The following is a 21,366-nucleotide window of genomic DNA, read 5'->3' on the forward strand; positions in this document are numbered from 1 at the left end:
AAGTAAACAATATCCGTGTTTATATGATTCGGAGACTTCTATTACCCCATCTAATTTCATGCTGTCCAGCCAGTGCTGTAAACCAAAGAAAAATAATAATAACACAAGGTCTAACCCTTTGGGGTGCGTCATGAGCAGGTAAACTGGTCCTAACTAAGCAACACTGGCACCTATCCCCACTTTTACAAATAAGATTCGTCACACCTGAGATTAAACACACAATATCTGTTACTTGTAAACAATTCATTAGCCATGCAGTCAAATATAGAATTCTTTTTTAAAACCAAGAAATGGACAAGAAGTTGCTATTGTTCATCTCAAGTCATTTAGCTAATTAGTACATTTCTCATTCATGATTATCAAGCTTAAATTATAACGTCAGTAAGTCATGGTCAATGTACAAATAATCTACAGAAGTGGTTCAATTTTGTAATCATTTTAAATTGAAATTGAGCATGAATGTGGAAGAGTGTGGTTACAATTCCTGAATCCTGACCATATGGAAAAAACATTCCCATCCCATACACAGTTAAAATTTGATGCATGTTTTCTGCATGATTTATATAGATAACACAGCATAGATGCAGTGCGAGTGGGTGTGAGTTTGAAGTTGACTTACTGTCATGTTAAATAAATGAAGTCGGAGCTCTGTGCCTGTGTTTGAGTTATTTTTTCCTGGGGTTGCTGGGGTAAAGGCTGGTTAGTGTATTTTTCTTCCTGAAATATGAAGGGTATAGAGCAGAAGGAGCACATCTGAGCTCTTGATCTCGAGAGTCACGCTAAGTACGGTAAGTAGCTTTTTGTTTTCATTAAAGACAGTTTGACCAGGTGTTACTGAACATTGTTTGGTTGAGAACTGAAAATGTTTATATATATTTTTTTCTCTTAATGATCCATGTGATATTTTGAAGATAATTTTCTGCCATTTAATTGGGTCATTCTAGAATTGTGATCTCATTTCCAGCTCACACTCATGCACACGTAACATACAAGAGATTGAACGTGAATCAAGGCCCCGATAAACTCACGGCGAAGCTCTTTTTCGTTCTTCGCTTAGAAGTAAAAAGCAGTTAGGAACACCCTTGCGGTGATATATGTTTAGTAAACATCATGACCTGTCCCCACTGCTGAGAGCAATGTTTAGATAAATATGTAAATATGTGCTGCGCACCTTCCTCTTGATTTAAGACTACAGACTATACTAAAGATCTGGCTATGTGAGACTATTGTTTGAATTTACCCCTTTTCTTTGTAAGACACATTGAGATTACAATCCAGAATGGCTTTTACAGCATTATCCTGAACATGGTAGGCATTCATTAATGTCAATGAACGGAAGAGAGGCTCTCTGCCTCCCCCTAATGGTGGGTTCCTTAAGTAGGCAGCTCCCTACGTCTCATGAAGTTGCAGCTGCCTCCCCAGAGGTTGGGTCCCTAAGCAGGCGGCCACTTAGGTTCCATTAATTAGGTAGTTCCTTCATGGGTATTTAATGGTGTATCCTCACCCCTGAGGGGTTCTTTTTTTAAGTAGGAAGCTCTTTAATACCAACAAGGCAGTAGCCTCCTCCCCCTAGTGTTGGGTTCAGTAAGAAGGAAGCTCCTTTGGGTGTAACCAAGGTGTGGGATTCTCCAAAATTGCTTAAGCTTCCGGAAGCCCCCTTTGAGTCTGGTAGAACGAGTTGCACCTTCCCCATTATGGGTTCTAAGCAAGGTCCTTGTCACAGCTTGAGAGGACTCGCAGTCTCCCTTATGTTAACCTAGGGGCAACCGCCTCCTTTAAGATTTTGTTGGTGGCTCCCTTTTGTGATATGCTGAAGTTTCAGGGTTGCAGCTGCCTCCCCCTGAATGGGGTCTTATAAGCAGGCAGATCCCTTGTGGTTGAGTCGTGGCTTGCTGAAGTCATGGCTACCTCACCCAGAATTGGGGTCCCCTAAATAGGAGGCTCCTTCATTTATCTAGATGAAACTGCCTCCCTATTAAGGGTTCTTCAACAGGCAGTTTACCCTAAAATGTAGAATGCAAACTTAAGCATATTCGCAAGGTCGTACCTGCCTCCCCTATGATAGGTTATTAAGCAGGAAGCTCCCTTGTGTAACCTGGAGATCGATAATGTGGTTGAACCAGGGCCTCCCCTTCGGGGTCTGTAAGTCGGTCCTCTGCTCCCACAAAAGAGCTCAAGATGATCGCCAGACTGCAGGGGTTATCGTAGCGTGAACCCTCCCTGTTACTGGGAGACCTTCTCTTGGGTCCTCCACTCTCTGTTCCAGCTCAGGCAGACTTTGGAGACTATAGCATGGCTAACACTTTGCAGCCGTTTACTAGTTTCCACTAGTGAGCGTAGTTCACTCTTCCCTTAAAGGGTTTCTTTATTAGGGTTTATTGTCCCTGGATCTAGCCAAGTAAAAATCTTGGGTGAGCATTGGACTCCCCTCACTCAGAGGGCCGTTCTGCTGAGTCCTCAGCTCCCCAGAGAACCCATCTCTGGGCTCTGGTTAGAAGTGGTTTCGCCTGAGCTTTTCATCTCTTCTTATTGGTTGAGCACCCTTCAGGAGTGCTGGGCTTACGAGACGCTGACTCTAGGTCAGACGGGGTTGAGCATTTTGCTACTAAAACGCTCCCCTGTGGTGTTGAGGTGCCTCCCACTACAGTAATTGAAGGTTCAACAAGTAGGCAGCTCCCTTATATTTCATGAAGCTGCAGTCCCCAGAGGTTGGGTCTCTAAGCAGGCGGCCCCTTCATGAGTCAATACTAAGGTTGAAGCTGTCTCCCCCTGATAGCGGGTCCTTTAAGTAAAACAGCTCCCTTAGGTTGTGAGTGACAGGCGAGGGAACCATTGTTTCCCTGTGCCAGTATTCCCTTAAAGATAATGTCTGGCATAAAGGTTGGCATTACCAGATCTTTGAGCTCCACCCGTCTTAGGGCTTGGAGCTTAGGTGCTAGCCGTAGGGAATAGTGCCACTGACAGTTCTGTGGATCTGAGTTTCTGAGGGACCTGAGGGAATCTGACTCTCCGAAATATAAGTCCATTGAGTCCTTGTTTGTGCTTGTCATAGCCAATTAGGCAGTTATTCCCTCAGCATTGCTAAGTGGGCATAGTGTCCTCTAGAGCAGTGTTTCTCAAACCTGGTTCTGGAGGCAACACTGCACATTTTGTCCTGGAGTTTCTTCTAATGAGCTGATGAGTTTAATCAGGTGTGTTTGATTTAGGGAGGCTAATAAAATGTGCAGTGTTGAGAGCAGGGTTGAGAAACAATGCTCTAGAGGATGCAGTGCGAGTTCCCATTCGAAAGGGAATGTTTAAGGTTAAGCATGTAACCATGGTTCTCTGAGAAGGTGAACGAGACACTGCCTCTCATTCCCATGCATCGGGCATACCTGTCTACATCTCCTTTTGACAAAGAAGTTGATTACGTCTAATACAGGTGCCCTTTTATACTCACGATCACATCGGTAGTGACGTTACTGACTGTCATCGTCCAATGATATTGTCACGTTTCAACATGCTTCAGACACCGTTCATGCTGGAGGCATTCCCCATAGTGTACTCTAGAGGACGCAGTGTCTCGTTCCCCTTCTCAGGGAACCATGGTTACATGTGTTAGCTGAGACGTGTTTTAAAGATTCCTTATAAGCTGTTCACGCAATGGCAATACAACAGCGATTAATACATGAAAGTTCTTACATATACCACCTTTAAATATGCCATGCATTCTCAATTTGAATTATTTTTCATTTCAGGTTGATATTAAATAATTATTCTATTTTAAAAGTGGTTTTACACTAAGTTAATAGGAACCATTAAATTATTGACAGTAATGCCACTGACATTTCATGATTAATTATATTACAAGATGCATAACAAAAAATACAAGCATTGATATTATTAATCTATCAATATATCAAAAATAAATTGTATCAGCATGACAGTAAAACCCTTTAACAATTTAAAATGTAAAATAATCTGGTATTTCTCTTTTCTTTTCTTTTTTTAAAGACGTTACAGTTGTATTTTAATTTTAAAAAATTTATAATTTTCTAAAATGGTTTTCTATAGGAACAGTGTATATTGCAGACTGACATTTTGTTGTCCAAAAGCAAAAGCATCTGCCACCACAATTGTAGAATGACCCAATGAACAAATCTCATTGTTTTGAACTCCGTATAACAGTGTGTGCTTCAAAACTGCATGCAATTAAGATTAATGCATGCAAACAAAGCATATGCTACTTCTGTATCTTCTGTATACTTCTGTGCTTGCATTTTTGTGCTTGGATACAGATATTGAGAGTAGCTACAGTTCTGTCTTTACAGGAATAGTTCAACCAAAACTGAAAATTTTGACATTTACTTAGTACCATATAATGCCAAACACATTTGATGTTCTTTTGTAAGTGGAAAAAGAGATATTTAGTACAATGTTAATGCTGTTCTTATCCATACAAGTGAAGTAAGTGGGTACCAGAGCTGTTAAGCTCCAAAAACAGTCCAATCCAAATCTTCTGAAGCTTTGTGTGAGAAACAGACCCAGTGTAATCACTATGTTCAGCATACACAGAACATTCCCTTAATGTTGGTGCATGGTTCCCGTTATTCCTTACGTTCTAAGAACATTCTTTTTAGGTTTTTATTTTTAGTTCAAGAACATTGCAGAGAGGGTTTTTTTGACAACCTAATAAAAGGGTCATTCCTACAGTTTTGTGGATTTTGGGCTGACCAGGTTTGTTAATTTTCGTTTTTTTTTAATTCAATTATTTTTTAGTATACTAAAAAACTCAGGCCAGTATCACCTAATACTGTAGGAATGACCCCAGACAGCAACATAGTGTCGCCCCAGATCCGGCCCACATCTGGTACACATGGATTCCACACTTACCAGAAGTGGGCCGGATCTAGGCCGACACTATGTTGCTGTCTGGAACCCAAAAACATAAAATGTTTGTTTGTTCGTTCATTCATTCATTCATTCATTCATTTTAGGTTTCATTTATATAACCATAAACTAATGTTCCTTGTTGCAGGGAGATTTTTGTGATAACCTAATGAAAACTTACACAGAATGTTCTCTAATGCTTATTTTTGTTATTGTATAACCATAAACTAACCTTCTCAGTTAAATATTTCTCTTTCCATGACAATAAACTACATTTTGTGGAACTGCTCGAATTGCTAAATAGCATTTAATTAAATGTAAAAATTAAGATCACTATTAAAATGTGTAACAATTATATGTTATAAATCCAAATCCTACATGTTTGGAATGACTTGGGGCTGAGTAAATAATGACACGATTTTCATTTTGGTTGAACGGTTCCTTTAACGTAGAGTAAGGCTTTTCCTGTTAAATCTCTGTGCTGTGCTTGTGCCGTGAGAGCAAAGCACAAATTCTTTACAGTTTGAGGCCGTCAAATGACCAAGAATACGGAATACCGAAATAGTAAAATGATGTAAAGCGAATACTGTACAATAAAATGAAAACCAAGGCCTCGCACAACTGGGTGAAAGTTTCTCTCAGTTTTGTACCAAGGGTGGATTCATGCTTTTTCTAAAATCACACTCGCTCTATTTACAACGTCATGTAATAAAATGAGTAAATTCCATTGTTAAGCAGCTCAGAGTTTTCATGAGGTACAAAAAAACATCCATTTGTAAAAAACGGTACAATTGTAAACGTCTGTCGAAGTTTGTCAGACACAAGAACCGGAGATAATATGTGAGACAGAGACTGTGGAGTCATATCTGATGTTTGACTGACAGAAGAGGCCACTCGATACTTTAAAACAGTCTAATCCACCTTCTGAAACCTCAGTACACCCGACAAAGGACAGTGCCGGGCGTAAAGTTCCCTAACGTCACCCTACATACTGAAAGCCAGCATGTGTAAGAGCGGCGTTTCACTCAGACAGGCCGTGTGTGATCCTGAGAGTGACAGTGAACCGTATGTTTGTGCGATCACTCAGATCTGCGTCTGCAGCGGGTGCACGAGTGTCGACGGGGGTTTGGACGAGGTGGAGTGGGACGAGTGCTGAGGTTTGATGCCTCGGCTCCTCGTGTACTGGAGGAACTGGTCTGGGATTTCCGCAAGAACGTCCTTGGCCAGACGGGCCATGCTGAGAATGTGATTCCCTCTGCGGTCAATGTAGTCTCGGAAAGGAACAAACTGAGGAGAGATCAGAGTGAGATTTAGGAGGAATGCGCTGTCGATAACTACAGAAAACCTCTAGTTTGTAAAACTAAGCTTAAATTACATCTAGTGGAAGTCTAGGTCAACACCAACGTAAAAAAAGAGGTGTGCTTAATTGTATTTAATATGCAATTGTAGTATACTAAAAACTTGCGGATAATATATGAATTACACAAAAAACGCTTAAGTGTACACTTTCATCAAGTACTTTTTTAAACAGTGTAGTTTGTAAGTCTAAAGCACATGTAAAGTGCTTGATTACAATTTTAACTGTAGTGTGTTATTTGGTAAATATACTTAAAGGGTTAGTTCACCCAAAAATGAAAATTCTGTCAGTAATTACTCACCCTCATGTTGTTCCAACCCTGTAAGACCTTCGTTCATCTTCGGAACACAAATTAAGATATTTTTGAATAAATCTGAGAGCTGGCTCACTCCTCCATATGCTTCTAAGACATTATAACTTGCTGGCCCAGAAAATGCATTAAAGACATCGTTAATATAGTCCAAGTGACTCCAGTGGCTCAATCTTAAGTTTATAAAGCGACGAGAATACTTTTTGTGCGCAAAAAACACAAAAATAACGACTTTATTCAACTATTCATTTCCTTTTCTCTGGGCCTTGAGTTTTTTCACGTAGTGTTTCAGCGCAGTGTTGCACGTCACCACGTAGGCTCGCTATTGGCCGACGCTGGTCATGTGTGTCATGCGTGTGACGTACAACACAGAAGAATTTTCTGGGCCAGCAAGTTATAATGTCTTAGGAGCCTGTGGAGGAGTGAGACAGCTCTCAGATTTAATCAAAAATATCTTAATTTGTGTTCCGAAGATGAACGAAGGTCTTACGGGGTTGGAACAACATGAGGGCGAGTAATTACTGACAGAATTTTAATTTTTGGGTGAACTAACCCTTTAAATACATCACATACAAGTTTCAATAGAAATGACAAAGTATATCGTATTATACCTCAAATCCTTTAACCAGTACATGTTAACGATGTTTCAAAGACAACAGAAGAGGTGTAATTATGAAATTACAAATAACGATGTTCTTATTTCCTACTTCACTGGATCAAAAACCCCTCAAAAGTTCAGCTAACTGCAACTAATATACATTTAAACTAAAATAAGTTTTCATCTAATCACAATTAACATGCAGTTACGTGTCCAAAAACATTACATTTAGTTTTCACACAAAGTAAATAATTTTAAAGTATAGAATTTCTCTCTTTAAATGAATGCAAAAGTGTATTTCTTTTCCACAAGAGCAGTAAGCATTTAAAAGCAGAAATGTTTGTTACGCTTTTACTATGTTGTGACATTACCATTGTCCATTAATTACCACAATATCTGCTTCAAATGCTGTAGATATCAGGTTAAAATCACCTGGAATACTGCCTTACTATTTCAGTCCAAAGATACATGAGATTCACGGCTGGAAAACTCACCTGCACAATGTCTCTCTCTGCAAAGCGACCCCTGGATGATATCCTGACCTCATCTCCATCTAGTTCAATCATCTCTGTCAAATGGAAGAAAATGCCACAGGAAAAACAATCATGTGGTGCTTCCACTCGACTCAGGCTGTTATACTGAAGTGTGCTATCATTGGCTTTCATACGAGTTCAAACACATCATTTAATGCAGCAGCAGCAGCAGCTGTGAAATGAGTTCAAAGAGCAGATCATGACTGTGCTGAGATAACGAGAACACTGGGAGCTGCATATAAATCAGGCTTTATCTCCATTAAAGGAAAAACAAATTATCAAACATTATACAAATTGTGAGCCCAGCAAAGACCAAGGTTTTTAGTTTTGACGTAAAGGCACTATTTAATGGAAATCTGGATTTTTTTCTCACTACTGTTTATGACACCACTAATCGTCTCACTTCATTGGGGATGGTGAGGACGAATGCAACGAGGACGAACTCAGAGGACGAATGCAAGGGTCTGTGAGAGTAACACCCTGCCATGTGACCAAAAGCAGAGAAACTGTTCCAATTCACTGCATCTCCACTTGAGTAAAGCTTCATTAGGGCTTTGTTTAGTGTGTAGGAACCCTAACTTTCAGAATGCAAAACTTCTACCCCAGTACAGAACATTTATTAAAATTTTACCGCAAAACTATCGATACGCCAGGTTCATAAAGTAATTTACATATAGAAGTCTTAAAGGTACAGTAGCAAAAATAGACTATTTAATTATAAAGGTCCTTGCACACAGAGTCCGAAATTTTCGAATGCCTTTTTTCGTATTTGTGATCCGGTGGCTCTGAATTGTCAAAACACCATTCAAAATGTTTGCTACGGATGGGAAAACATTTTTTAAGACGGATGAAAGTTTCGGAGGCAGTGTGCAAGCGTGATTGACATAATGTGTGGTCCTATTTATTTTTTAAGGTGCGGAAATTTTGGATGCGAATTTTGGACTCAGTGTGCAATGACCTTAAAGGTCATAGAGGGGGTGTAAGAAAAATATCCATATTTATAACTTTATAAAGTATAATCACTGGCTTCCGGTAACGGCCTTACGCGTATCTATTTCCAGCGGAAGAGTGACCTCTGACCCGACGTATGACGTATCGATGAACGCGGAAGCGCAGAGGATAGAGCAAAACAAAACACCAGTTACGAATTAGAAGTCTAAAAACGGGATTTATTAAAGAGAAATGTGGGAGGAGCTTGAGTTTGATGCCCAGCGCAGTTTTTTTGAACCACGAGAGGCCTCAAAGCTTACGCTTCTCCTACATCCTACGTTGGGTCAGAGGTCATTCGTCATTCGTCATGCGTCGGGTCAGAGGTCATTCGTCATGCGTCGGGTCAGAGGTCATTCGTCATGCGTCATTCGTCGGGTCAGAGGTCATTCATCATGTGTCAGGTCAGAGGTCATGCTCTTCCGCTGGAAATAGACACGCGTAAGCCGTTTGAGCCTGATTCACTATACTATGTATTTTTATGTGATTAACGGAAGCCAGTGATTATAGTTAAAGTATTAAATATGGATATTTTTCTTACAAAAACGTATCGCTTCGCTTCAGAAGGCCTTTGTTAACCCCCTGGAGCCGTATGGATTACTTTTATGATGGATGGATGTGCTTTTTTGGCCTTCAAAAAAGGTACCATTCACTGCCATTTAAAACTTGGAAGAGCCAGGATATTATAATATAACTCCTATTTTGTTTGGCTGAAAGAAGGAAGTCATATACACCTAGGATGGCTTGAGGGAGAGTAAATTATGGGATAATTTTTGGGTGAACTATCCCTTTAAGGTACACTATGTAACCTTTTTTGTTTCAAAATTCACAAAATGTATAAGCAAATACATAATTAATCCATATTTTGTCTTATCCTGAATCACTACAGTAAGTATATATATAATAAGTGTTTATTATTCAGACCATTTTAGACTGGGTGGGACGCCAAGCGCTGCGGATTATCCCAGTACCTGCGTGACTCGTCATATACTCTACATAAACAGAAACAGAGTGAAGGAGCTCCGGCTACAATGTTCTTCCTCGAGACGCATGTAGTTTTGTTTATTAACCGCTAGAGCGCCAAAAGTGACATATTTTACCTTTTAACTCTCGCCTGCTTTTAAATAATTGTACAGTCATAATTTCAATTTCAAAATAAATGTTCTAGTGGTCATGACACACAAACAACGATATCAGTGAGTGCAAATTATTCGTATTGAATTGCGCTATTACAATACAAATAATATGAAATTATACAAATCCACAATAGGCAGAGAGAAAAGTTTAACCAAAAGTAACTGGATCACACATTTACCAGATGAAAGGAGAGGTGCAGATTTAGTTAAGGAATGAACTGATAAGCCAATGGAAAAATCAAAGCTCTTATAGTACACACACTACTAATGACGTTTTGGAGAATTTCTGATTGGTCTCACTGGAAGATGTGTGAAACAGATTTCTCTTTTGATCTGATCTGGTCTTCTGAGTCTCTGATGGACTGGACTGATATCACATCTTCACACATCCTCAAAGACACACACATCTCTCTCATCTTACCGTCAAATTCGGCCGGCCCGACTCCAACGATTATAATTGACATGGGAAGACTAGAGGCCTTGAACAGAAGGGAAGAGTTCATTAAAACAAGACCCCCAAGAATACACTCCTCATATAATTCAACATTTGCATAATGAAACATGCACAAAACAGACTTGTAGTCATAGTATTATAATGTTGCATTCAGATCTATCATAGAGACATTTGAGGTGCTGTCCTCTGAGTGCAAACTGTTTTTTTAAAGCAATGGCTAATTTACTAATGGCTAATAAACACTTTAAATGACTATATTTTCTTTATTATAACTAATCTGAATGATCAAAAATGTAATATTTAGCTTTGTCCTGCATTTTATGTTCAACCCTGTTACCATATGATTTATTTATATAAAACAAGTTTTTGTGACCTTTGTGACATACAGGAAGGGTCATCTTTTGGACCGGTCATCTAGCATACCAGTAGGACAAGTAAATAATCTTATTCAGTTTTTTCAATTTTAACACACACTATTTGTTGAATGTATTTGTCAAAATCTACTATTCAACCCTGTTACCAAGGTATAAAAAATAAAAAATAAACACTGTTAATGTTTTATATTTATCAATAACTACAAAGACGTAGGCCCCTTCTAAATGATGGCTCAATTTTAGTTGAAAATATTCAAATATGTAACTGTTACTTGCAACCCTGTTACGTATTCTGTAGTTTCTTTTTTATATCTTATAAATTTGATTTAAATGTTATGCTCATTTAAAGTTTGAGCCTTACTTTATACCATATTTGAGGAAAGTGCCATGGGGTGGCAGCCAGTGGGATGTAATTATGGAAATATGAGGCACATTCATAAAGCTCATGTAATGTTCTTTGCTCATCTGCACACTGACACATTATGAACGACTCTTGCCACTGTTCAAATAGTCTCTGCCCATCACAGTCTGTACAATATCACATTTCAGTGCCTCGGTTGACGTGTTTTGAAGGAAAGACAAATGGATTCAATTTAAGGCATTTTTCTAATTATGTATACTTGTTGTAATAGTATCCACAAAGAGGAAACAACAACTTTTGTAAGTGGGCGTAAATTCTTCTGTTTTATTCAGTGCAATGATAGTCTCATTCTTCACCCAGTGATTAGAATGATGAATGGTTAGGCCTGTTGTTTACAAAGTAAACAAATTTGGACTTTTTTTTATTAAGGATCATTTTGCATGGTACCATATGCTGGGGACATATTTATGCCTTCAGAAAGGAAACAGGGCGGACAGTAACAGGGCTGACCATTTTACAGTTTAATAGGCTTGGTGTGGAACATCACATGAACAAACAGGAAAACAGCTCTTATCACATCCGTTTGTCGGAGAAAGTGTTAACTGACGCCGATATCTATGGACTTTTAAGGCAATAAGCTAACCTAGTGAGAAAAAAATTAAATGTTAAGAGATGTTAAGAAAATAAAAAACTTTTAGAAATCAATCTGCATTTCATCGGACATCGATTATGCTCATCTTTGGTAGCTCCTTTGAAGACATCTTCAGTAAAACAGCTCTATATTTAATGAAACACATTCAAAAGACCTGAACCGATAGCGATGCAACCCGTTCAGTTTGTTGCACATAAACCCAGTTTGACATTAGAAATCTTGTGTTCAAGGCAGTAAAACTACAAGCTCCTTTTTAAAAACAATTACCAGTCGACTATTACAAAATCATGGAAACAGGGTTGACATTTTAAGATCATAACTAAGTTACAAACATAAAATTAAATTTGGACAAATAATTCAATTCTGTAGGATGTCTTTATGATACATTCATGGATTTGTTGATTTATGGCAACTGTCAGAGCGTGGTTGAGGCAAAGGATGAAACTAAAAGCAGGATCTATGTGCAGAAGTCTATATTAATAACAAAATCAAAATAACAAAATTCTCAGGTATCTCAGAACTTAACAAAAAGCATACATTGACTATAATGGACAAGGGACAACTGAAACTGTCCACATACACAGGCAAACACAAGGGACTAAACGAGGTAATTAACTAGAAACTAGTGTGACACATGAGGGTAAGTCAAACACTATGGCAACAGATGAACAGAGACAAAGAAAACCGAACTGGGAGGAGAGCAAAACTAACTCAAAGTCCAACTCAACAAACACAAACACAGATCAAACGAGACAGTAACAGGGTTGAGGCATAACCAAGGCTACGTTCAGACTTTTGTTCATTTTATGATTAAAGTGTGTAAAACGTTCGCCGGTTCCCGCCTCCGTCTTCCCTGAGCTGTGATCCAGTTTCAGTCTGACTGCTCTGATCGGATTTTGCGTGGTTTATGTGACTTTCTCATGCCAAGTAAAACATAAACATCAGATCTTGTTACAGGAAACATGCTGAAAGTCATTGCAGAAACAAGCTTGTGTTGTAGCAAAGTGCCGGAAGAGCAGAAAATGACAAAATAACAGAGACGTGTTTTGAGACCAGCGGAGACACCACACATACACATATGTTTCTCACGCTGCCTCATAACACACAGTAGTCCAGCGCGGCGGCGACACATTGTCATGTTGTAAATAAGACAAGATGACGTCTGTAATGCAAACCCCTCCATGTTGCGGTTGTTGTTGTTTTTGGCGTATACAGTACCTACCAAACGCAGCATAATTCCCATAGAAACCAATGCAGATATTTCGAAAAACAAAAGAGCGCCACGGGACACAAATCGGATCTGAACAGATGTGGTACACAATGTGGACGGTCAATAATTTTAGAACAGATTCCAATTGGATACACAAATAATTGGATTTGGACTGACAATGTGAACGTAGCCTTAGGGACACGATGGGTCATTATGTAAAAATCTTGCTGTTTAGAAAAATAAAGCGATAGCACAAAAGTTGGTGTCAGCTGTTCATTGTCATTTTTAGAAATATGCCACACTTGTCTTTTCATTTTGTTTTTCTGAATGGTGTGATGTTTCCAAGAACTGTGTTTTTGAACTTACGTTTACGATAGATTCTTTAGTTTGAGCCATGTCGGAGATGACCCCATCTGAGATGATGAGGAGGATGAAGTATTCTGAACCATCCTTTACTAATGATGCATATCTGCAAAGAAGAAAGCCGATTACTTCATATCCTTGTAACACACACAGGGCTGAATCACAATTAAAATCTAATCCATCCTAGTGTCACAAAGAAAAGTACATAAAAAAAAAGTCAAAAGCACCTGGATGGTATACTATTTATGGTAATTTTCCAAGTATGCACTTTTTGTCTACAATTGGTTCTCTAATGAGGCACTAGGATGCAATAACATAACATTTTACTATGTAACATTTACAGATTTGTAGCCTAATACTGCAGTATATCAAAATGTGAAAAAAAATAAAGGTGTCTGAATACTTTTACTGTAAAACACTGTCAAATTTATGGTTTTTGAAGGCAAAAATTATAAATGACCATATAATTTACAATGAATAAAAGGACATTCCCAGATGTCCCTGCGTGGCACATCACATATTTTCCTTTTACTTAGTTTCATTTCTTTTTGTGATTAGTAATATGCATTAGGGGGATTTATATAACATTTTCTGTAACTAAGTCAATGTTTGTTGCATTGTTTTAGTGTCAACATGATTCTTCATATGGTTTTCTATTGTACCACTTTTATTATCATGGTCAGTACATATTTGGTATATACAAAGCCTATTTTGATAGCTTGAATAAGCTTGGTATATGAATCGAATATCACTTAATGAAATAAAGTTATATGTTGTAAAATATACAGCTCCAAAATTCCATCCCATTATACCTGAAAGATTGTCACAATAGTTTTACAATGAATTTCAGGCAATAGCTGCTGTTTTAATTACTGTAACTTTAATGGGATATTTTACAGTGTATGGCTGTAATTGTCAAATGTGTAGAGTACATATTATGTTGCTGGGACTCTGTGAGTTATTTTTGTTATTTAGTATCTGTTTCCCTGTGCTTTGTTTCTGTTTTCTTGGTGTCCAGGTTTCTAACTGAGTTTGTTTCCTTGGTTACAGATTGGGCTCACCTGTTTCTTGTTTAGTTGATTATTCTCCTGTGTTTTTATATGCATGTTTTATGCTTGGTTGTTTCAATTATGAGTTTATTTTATATAGTCTTGCTTCGATTCTGTCATGTCTGTTTATAGTCATGTTTCTTGTCAAGCCAAGCCAAGTCTTTGTTTATTGTTTATTGGTTCATGTTTATTTGGAATAAAGCTGCACATGGGTTATTAGCTTCTTGCCTCCGTTGGACTCCCCATATCTTCTGAACAATGCTTTGCAATAATAACAAGTGTGATAAATAGTGTTTAAGAATGTTTAAATAAAATTGGCCTCACCTTGCTACATGATTAATGACAGGGGAGAAGTATGTTGGTCCATAGAGACGAACAAACTTCAGACTCTGATAATACGCTTCTAGAACGCCCTCGATACCGCTGCAGTATGGGTTATCTGGGTTCCCATTCTGTAAGTACACATACAAATATACACATGTATACATATTCACAAGTTTATAATACTAGCATCCCAGTGAAGGATGTATACATAAATGTACAAATGTATGCCAAGTGAGTACATATTGAGCTTTATGAAAAAGTTTGCTTAATTATATTAAATGTGCACTTGTAGAATACCTCAAATCCATTAAGTATATTTTTAATAAAACTTGCATATAAAATAATATTAATGAAATAATGTGTACTTAAAGAGTACACTTTCATGACTGTATAATTTCAAATACATTTTTGCTTACACTTCATTTTAAGGTGTCCTTGTTGCAGTGTAATTATACATTTACAGAGCATTAATTAATTACCTGTATGGTACCACTTTATTTTGAGAGTCCACTTTAGATATTTTACTAACAATAAGTAACTTGCACTGGCCCGAGTGTGTCACTCCCCTCCCCATAAAAAAAAAAAAAAAGGTCTGGGCTATTAGGGTTTAATTGAGTCTCAATCTCCATGAGAGGTCAGGGCGCAGTTCAGATACAGGGTCAGTTATGGAACAGGGTTACTCTGCCTGGGGTTAAATTAAGCCCCAATCCCCTGTAAGGGATAGGTTTAGTGTTTGGTTCCAGCACACATCCCTGGGTTATGTCCCTTAAGTTTAGGTTAAGCTCCAATCCCCTGTAAAGGGTATGTTTTAGGATTCAGTATATATTCAGGTATATGACTTATCGAATTAGGCGAAAACAATTGCTACCCATATAATCTCCCAAATAAGACTCCATTTGGGAGAGATATCGTTTTTTTTTTTATCTATTTTTTTTATAAAACATCTTTGGTATGTACATCAGGCTCATTTAACACTAGACGCCCTCTTCCAAGGCGGCCTGCTAGTCCTAGGTGTGTGTTTCCAACTAAAACAATCTATTAGACCCACCATTTCAGGATTGTTGTGGTCCAATTCCTATTAAGACTTTTCTTGCCCCATCCCCATCCATTACAATGCGACCACATTGCTTCCCCTGTTTCTGGGGTCCAATAGACCAGGTCTGCCTCTGTCTGGAATTGGCCAAAAGAAAGGGTCTACATTTCCTTTCCGGATGTCTTGATATGTCCATTCAACTTCCTTAATATGAGCCTTTCCTACTGCCAACTGAAATTGATCATGGGCATGCAAATTTCCACATTAGGAAAGGCTTGTTCTTCTGTCCCCAAAACTCTTTTCAACATTCTCACTAGCTATCGATGTTTGATTTCTGTTGTTCACCCAATTGATAACACTTTTGTCACATTTGGCAACCCTTGTTGGTGTTCTCTGCTTCAAGAGCTGTTACTGATATGTAAGATGTGTAACTTGTGCCCCTGGATTAGGACTGTGGTTTGGGTTAGTAGAATAATTTGACATGTGCTTCCAAAGTTACTTCTAGTCAGTTGAATGTATGTTCAGAGACCATCAAAATAGAGTGAGCAGATATTAAGCAGACAGTCTACTAATAATCTATTGAGAGTTAATGACATGTACTTGCAAAGTTACCTATAGTTAGTACAATATCAAGTGTTTAAATTTGTTATTATGTATTGTTGCATTTATTGTTTATGGATCCAAATGCACCTTGAGTCCAAGACAAATTTACCCTTGAGGATAATAAAGTGTATTTAATTTAATTTTTAGTAGAATATCTAAAGTGGACTATTGAAATATTGAAAGTGTTACCACAAACTTACTATAGGATCAGGATTAGAGTTTGGTTTAGAGTTAGTTGCATGTGGTTATGCATCATTTATAGTTATTACTATTGTAACTACATGTAATGTGTAAGAATGTAGAATTAAGTGTTACCAAAGTTAGTAAAGTACATTTTAAATCATTACATTTTAATAATCTTTTGTCATGCTTTAAAGAAGTACATTTTTTGATGTGTTGACTGACATTTTTCAATTGTAGTGTGTTACTCAATATTACATTTACAGTTATTATATTTTAAATGTACTAAATTGCATTACCATAAAAGCTTATCAGTATATTCGGCAGTACACTTTACAACCATTTTTTAAAGACAATACTTTTAAAAGGTATGCTAAAATGTACTTCTTTTTCACAAGGGTAGAACATCTTTTAAAATACTAATTTTAATAATATCCAGCAGATAACACAACTTGGAGATAATAATCGGCAAGGTCTACATTGAGCAAACATTATTACAGTAAAATGACAACATCAAGACTTAGCCATCAAAAGTTTGATCTGGGCATGTGAGCTCACATCCCAGAAGCTTCCTGCTGTAAGAAGCACGTTTAAAGAGAGCTATTCATTCAAGTAAAGCTTTAATGCTCTGCTGAGTGCATATGGAGTCTCCTGTGCTCAGCCCTGAGGAAAAGTGTGTGTGTTTTAGCTGTGTGTGGGCAGCTGCAGCCGCGGGCAGTGCATCTGTTTGGTCCAATAAGAAGGATCTGTGTCTCACTGTATACGGGGTTATGTGATAGATTCTCTGTGACGGTTTCGTGGGTGTGGAACGGGGAAAAAAATCAAAAAAGAAAATCAAAGAAAATAAATTCTGTCCTCTTTAGAAATGTGAGACAGCTGTGGGCAATCTCCATTTGCTAATGTCTATCAATCCTTTTCAATCTTCTTTATAAACTGTCTCATCCATATTTATCAGTTACTCACCCCTCAAGAGCTCTTATTTGGATACCAGTGGTGTGGTTGTCTAGGGTGTGTGTGAAATCAAAATTTGAGCTTTTTGTCTCTCGGTTCATGTTTGTTAGCTCATCTGTATGTTTATGTACTCCAAAAAGTTGACAAAATTAACATTTAATAGACGATCGTATTTAAAATTGACAGTCTCTTTACAGCTAATATCCATACTTTAATTCCTTACCTAATCATCAATTGATTAGAAAGGAAATTATTTTTGCCCTTAATTTTGCACTTTATTGTGCTTGTCCAAGGTACAGAGGTACAAAAGACAGAGCTAACTGCCTATATGTCCTAACCAATAGGAAATAGGTCAACACAGGAAAAAAAGTTGCACTTAGTCATTAAGTGCGGGCTCTAAGGGTCCTGCTGGAGAATAGGTTCAGAAGTGGATCTGAACGAGCTGTAGATGGAGAAGTACAGCAATACCAGGTAGCTCAGCTAGATGTGTATAGTCTATGGTTGGTGTTTGACAGGGACCTGGGTAGGTGCCATACCCTACTAAAAGCACACCGATGGTGCAAGCCCTGCCATAGCCCACTGTTTCTCACTGTATCTTCTTTGGGCCCAAGGATTGTAGATTTGAAATCTCTCCACACACTTGATTCAACTGGGTTTGTAAAGTAAATGAGATGCCTAAACTGTTCAGTACTTCAAAGGGCACTCAAAAAACAGACAAAGTGTGTTTATATGTGCAATGAAATGCTGACAATGATTCACCTCATTATAATTGCTCTTAAAACAGATAAATAAATAAAAATGCATCCAGTTTTGATGTGAACGCATAAAAAGCCACACATGGGACACATGCACATGCATGAATAAGTTGACAAAATGGTGCTAAAAGCATTTACATACAAAGCATAGCTATGGGTAATGGGTAAAATGATTTGATTGGGGTATTTTTTAATAACTTTTTTCTTACCCCAAAATAAAAACACCATTTAGAACATTTCAGTCATTACAGCTAAAGGGTATGACAATGTTAATGTACTTGTTCTTAGTGGACTAGACCTGCTACGCACACTGTAACTGCAGCTATCACTGTTCCTTTTCTTATTGTTGCTGCAGAGAAAGTACAGGGACTGCTACTGCCAAGACATACAGAGACATGCTGCTGTGAGCATGTTGGACACATTGCTGCTACTGCATATATAGACATACATGATATCCTCCACAGCAGAGGAACTCTGATAGCACGCCGCAGGAACGCTTACAGCAAACACTGAACCAGACTATTTCAATGTTGAGCAAGGAAGCTCACTAACTATAGATACAGCAGAGGCCGATCAGTAAGTGCACGCGTGTAGTACGATGATATTGCAAGCAGATAACATGTAAAGCAAGATTGGGCAGGTAATACTCTCACTGACAAATAGACACCTGAGACACTCAGACAAAAACATGCGTACATTGGAGAACAAATAAAATGCAAGCAAGTACTTTCTTAATAATCTTAATAATAGATTGAAAAATAATTGTCCTCACCAGGGGAAATTCATGAGACACGTGGCCATCGGGTGGCAGTTTTGCACCAAACCCTAGTGCAGGGAACAGCTTATCACTGTCATAGTCCTGAATAATCTCCCCCACAGCTCTGAGTGCCAGTGCATACGCATTCAGATGATACGGGCTCATGTAGTGTAGAGAGGTAGGCTGGGAAGGGTTGCCTGTGATAAATAGAGCAAAAAATACATGAATCAAAGTATTTAAATATCAATGTAATCTGGAATGTGAGAATTCATGCTGTTCCAGTAATGATTTAGAATTTTGGGTAATTCTAATATAATAGTGCCATATTTGTAACTTGTGTACCCATGATGATCTACACAGTATTTGATCATTTGATGTCCCTGCAGTTCACTTTCGAATGGAACTCGATGCTGCACAATAGCGTTGATGCCGGTGTCTGAAGCACGTGTCTACACACAGAAATTCCTGATTGTCTGATTGTGATAATGTAGCGATGTAACGTAGTACGGCACAGAAAAGTAAATACCATAAACAGATGCCTGAACAATGCGTTGTCTTCTCCTTTGTCTTCAGAAGCCACATGTTTGAGCACGTGTTTGCTGTTTGTGTGTGCACTGTAACTCAAAATGTCAGGTCTGAGATTTAGGACAGTGCCAACACTTTATAATGGGGGACTTGCATGGGTGCTTAAGACAAGGAACTCATGCTGTCTGTGTCTGACTCTAAAGAGTTGGATGCAGACAGACAGGTGGGTGCTTTGGTCCTTTTTTGCAGTCCTCTCAGTCTGTCGTGTTCGAAGAACTGCTTGAGGTTGTGCCTTGGGCCATGGCCAAATTAAATCTAGATTGATCTGACGAGGTGTTGAGGTTTTGGAGGAATCCGTACTCGGTGCGAGTGCATAATCAGGCCACCTCAACATACTCCACAGTGAACAGTATGTGCAAGCACGGGTAAGAGGCAATGCCGTCAGTGTAAAATGCACTTGCGGGTTGTCTCTCCACCTCAAGCGCATCGCCATCGAGGAAACCTGCCTTACCCACAAAGATTTGTAGGGCAACATCTGCCCTTTTGGGTAAGGCATACACAGCAGCACATCAGGCTGGTGTTTCTCTGCACACCATGGAGGTCTTGAAGGGTGATCTGCTTAAAGAGTTGGATTATGGTGAGGGATTATCCACGGGGGTGGCGAAAGAGCTACGCAGGGCAACAGATCTCATCCATTGGTCGTTAAGTGGCTGTTATGGTCGTAAAGTGGCATCAGTGGCTCAACCTCAAGGGGAAAAAAGAAAGAAACAAGGCAATGCCCCAGTTTCGCCTTCTAGTTTAATCGGCGATGCAGTCAACACTATTGTCGACAGGTACCAGGAGGCCAAGAAACAATTGCCGGTATTCAAAGAACTGATCCCACTCTGAATCCAGGAGCCAGCTCCATCCACCAGCCGCTCCAGGCCAGGGCCCAGTGGTAGGAGAGAAGAACAAAAGGCCAGTGTGGTGGCCAGTGTTCCCCTCCATAAACGACAAGGGGACAGAGAACTGCTCACAGGCACAGCCATCCAGGGGGAGACAAGATCTTAGATGCTATCTTCTCTAGGGTGGCTAAGAAGAAGCCCTGACAACCACGGGCCCTGGCCCCTGAGTGGTGACCCACCCCCCAATCCCATACCCCTTTTCCACCAACAAGAACCGGGTGCTGGTTCAGAGCTAGAGCTATTGCCAGTTCGGAGTTGGTTCGACTGACGAACCGGTTTGCGTTTCCACCGGCCAGAGAGCAACAACAGAGCTATATCTTACGTCACTGCATACGTATCATGTTGCCCAGCAACGCTAGCGCGGCAGCGCCAAACACAAACACACCAGACTTGTTCGAGATGCATCGGCTTCTCGCAGAACGATCAGCACATGAAATCAAAGCACTGCGAAAGCGATCAAAAAGCACAAGGAGTCGTATGATCTCCAAACACTCCCGCAGCTCTGATCGGTCCACGCTGCTCCGATGCATCTCGAACAAGGCATCAACAATAATAGATGTTGCGTTACTATGGATGCTCATGGGTTTGCGAAAATAAATCGGCATCCAAACACGGCGAATCCAACGCGTTCGTGCAGCTTGCCGTAACTTACATAGACGGATATTATAATCGAGCTGCTATTAGCTCGACTAGCTGCTATTTAAAAATGGCGGTCACAAGTTTCTCTTCAGTCTTGTTGGCCACGGTAACCCCGCCCCTAGCCTCTGACGCAAGCGGTTCTTTCTTGGCTCCGTTCTAGACCCTGCAATGATTTGGTGCTACTTAAGAACCAGTTTTACTGGTTCGGAGCTGGTGCTTTGGCGGTGGAAAAACAAAGAACCGATTTGAAACTAGGCTCTGGCTCCGAACCAGCACCAGCTCTGCCTTGGTGGAAAAGGGGTACCAGAGACAGGGTTTGGATCCAATCTTAGATCTAAGGGGCCTGAACCGTATTCTTTAGACATACAGGTTCAAGATGCTGACCCTTAAGCTAATCGTGTC

General features: G+C 39.2%; 1 protein-coding gene across 1 annotated transcript in view; it reads right to left on the minus strand.

Moving 5' to 3' along the window:
* Positions 1-5,019: 5,019 nt before the first annotated feature.
* The window catches only part of cpne8 (copine VIII), a 62,415-nt gene continuing 46,068 nt past the window's right edge, over positions 5,020-21,366 (minus strand). Inside the window, exons 15-20 of the mRNA XM_082160462.1 lie at positions 18,872-19,053; positions 14,578-14,705; positions 13,208-13,310; positions 10,212-10,269; positions 7,629-7,702; positions 5,020-6,156 (exon numbers count right to left, since the gene is read on the minus strand). Coding sequence (XP_082016588.1) covers positions 5,953-6,156; positions 7,629-7,702; positions 10,212-10,269; positions 13,208-13,310; positions 14,578-14,705; positions 18,872-19,053 — 749 coding nt within the window. The 3' untranslated portion in view covers positions 5,020-5,952. The remainder of the gene's footprint in view (positions 6,157-7,628; positions 7,703-10,211; positions 10,270-13,207; positions 13,311-14,577; positions 14,706-18,871; positions 19,054-21,366) is intronic.

Source organism: Leuciscus leuciscus (assembly GCF_965113295.1).
Source record: "Leuciscus leuciscus genome assembly, chromosome: 25".
Lineage (NCBI taxonomy): Eukaryota > Metazoa > Chordata > Actinopteri > Cypriniformes > Leuciscidae > Leuciscus > Leuciscus leuciscus.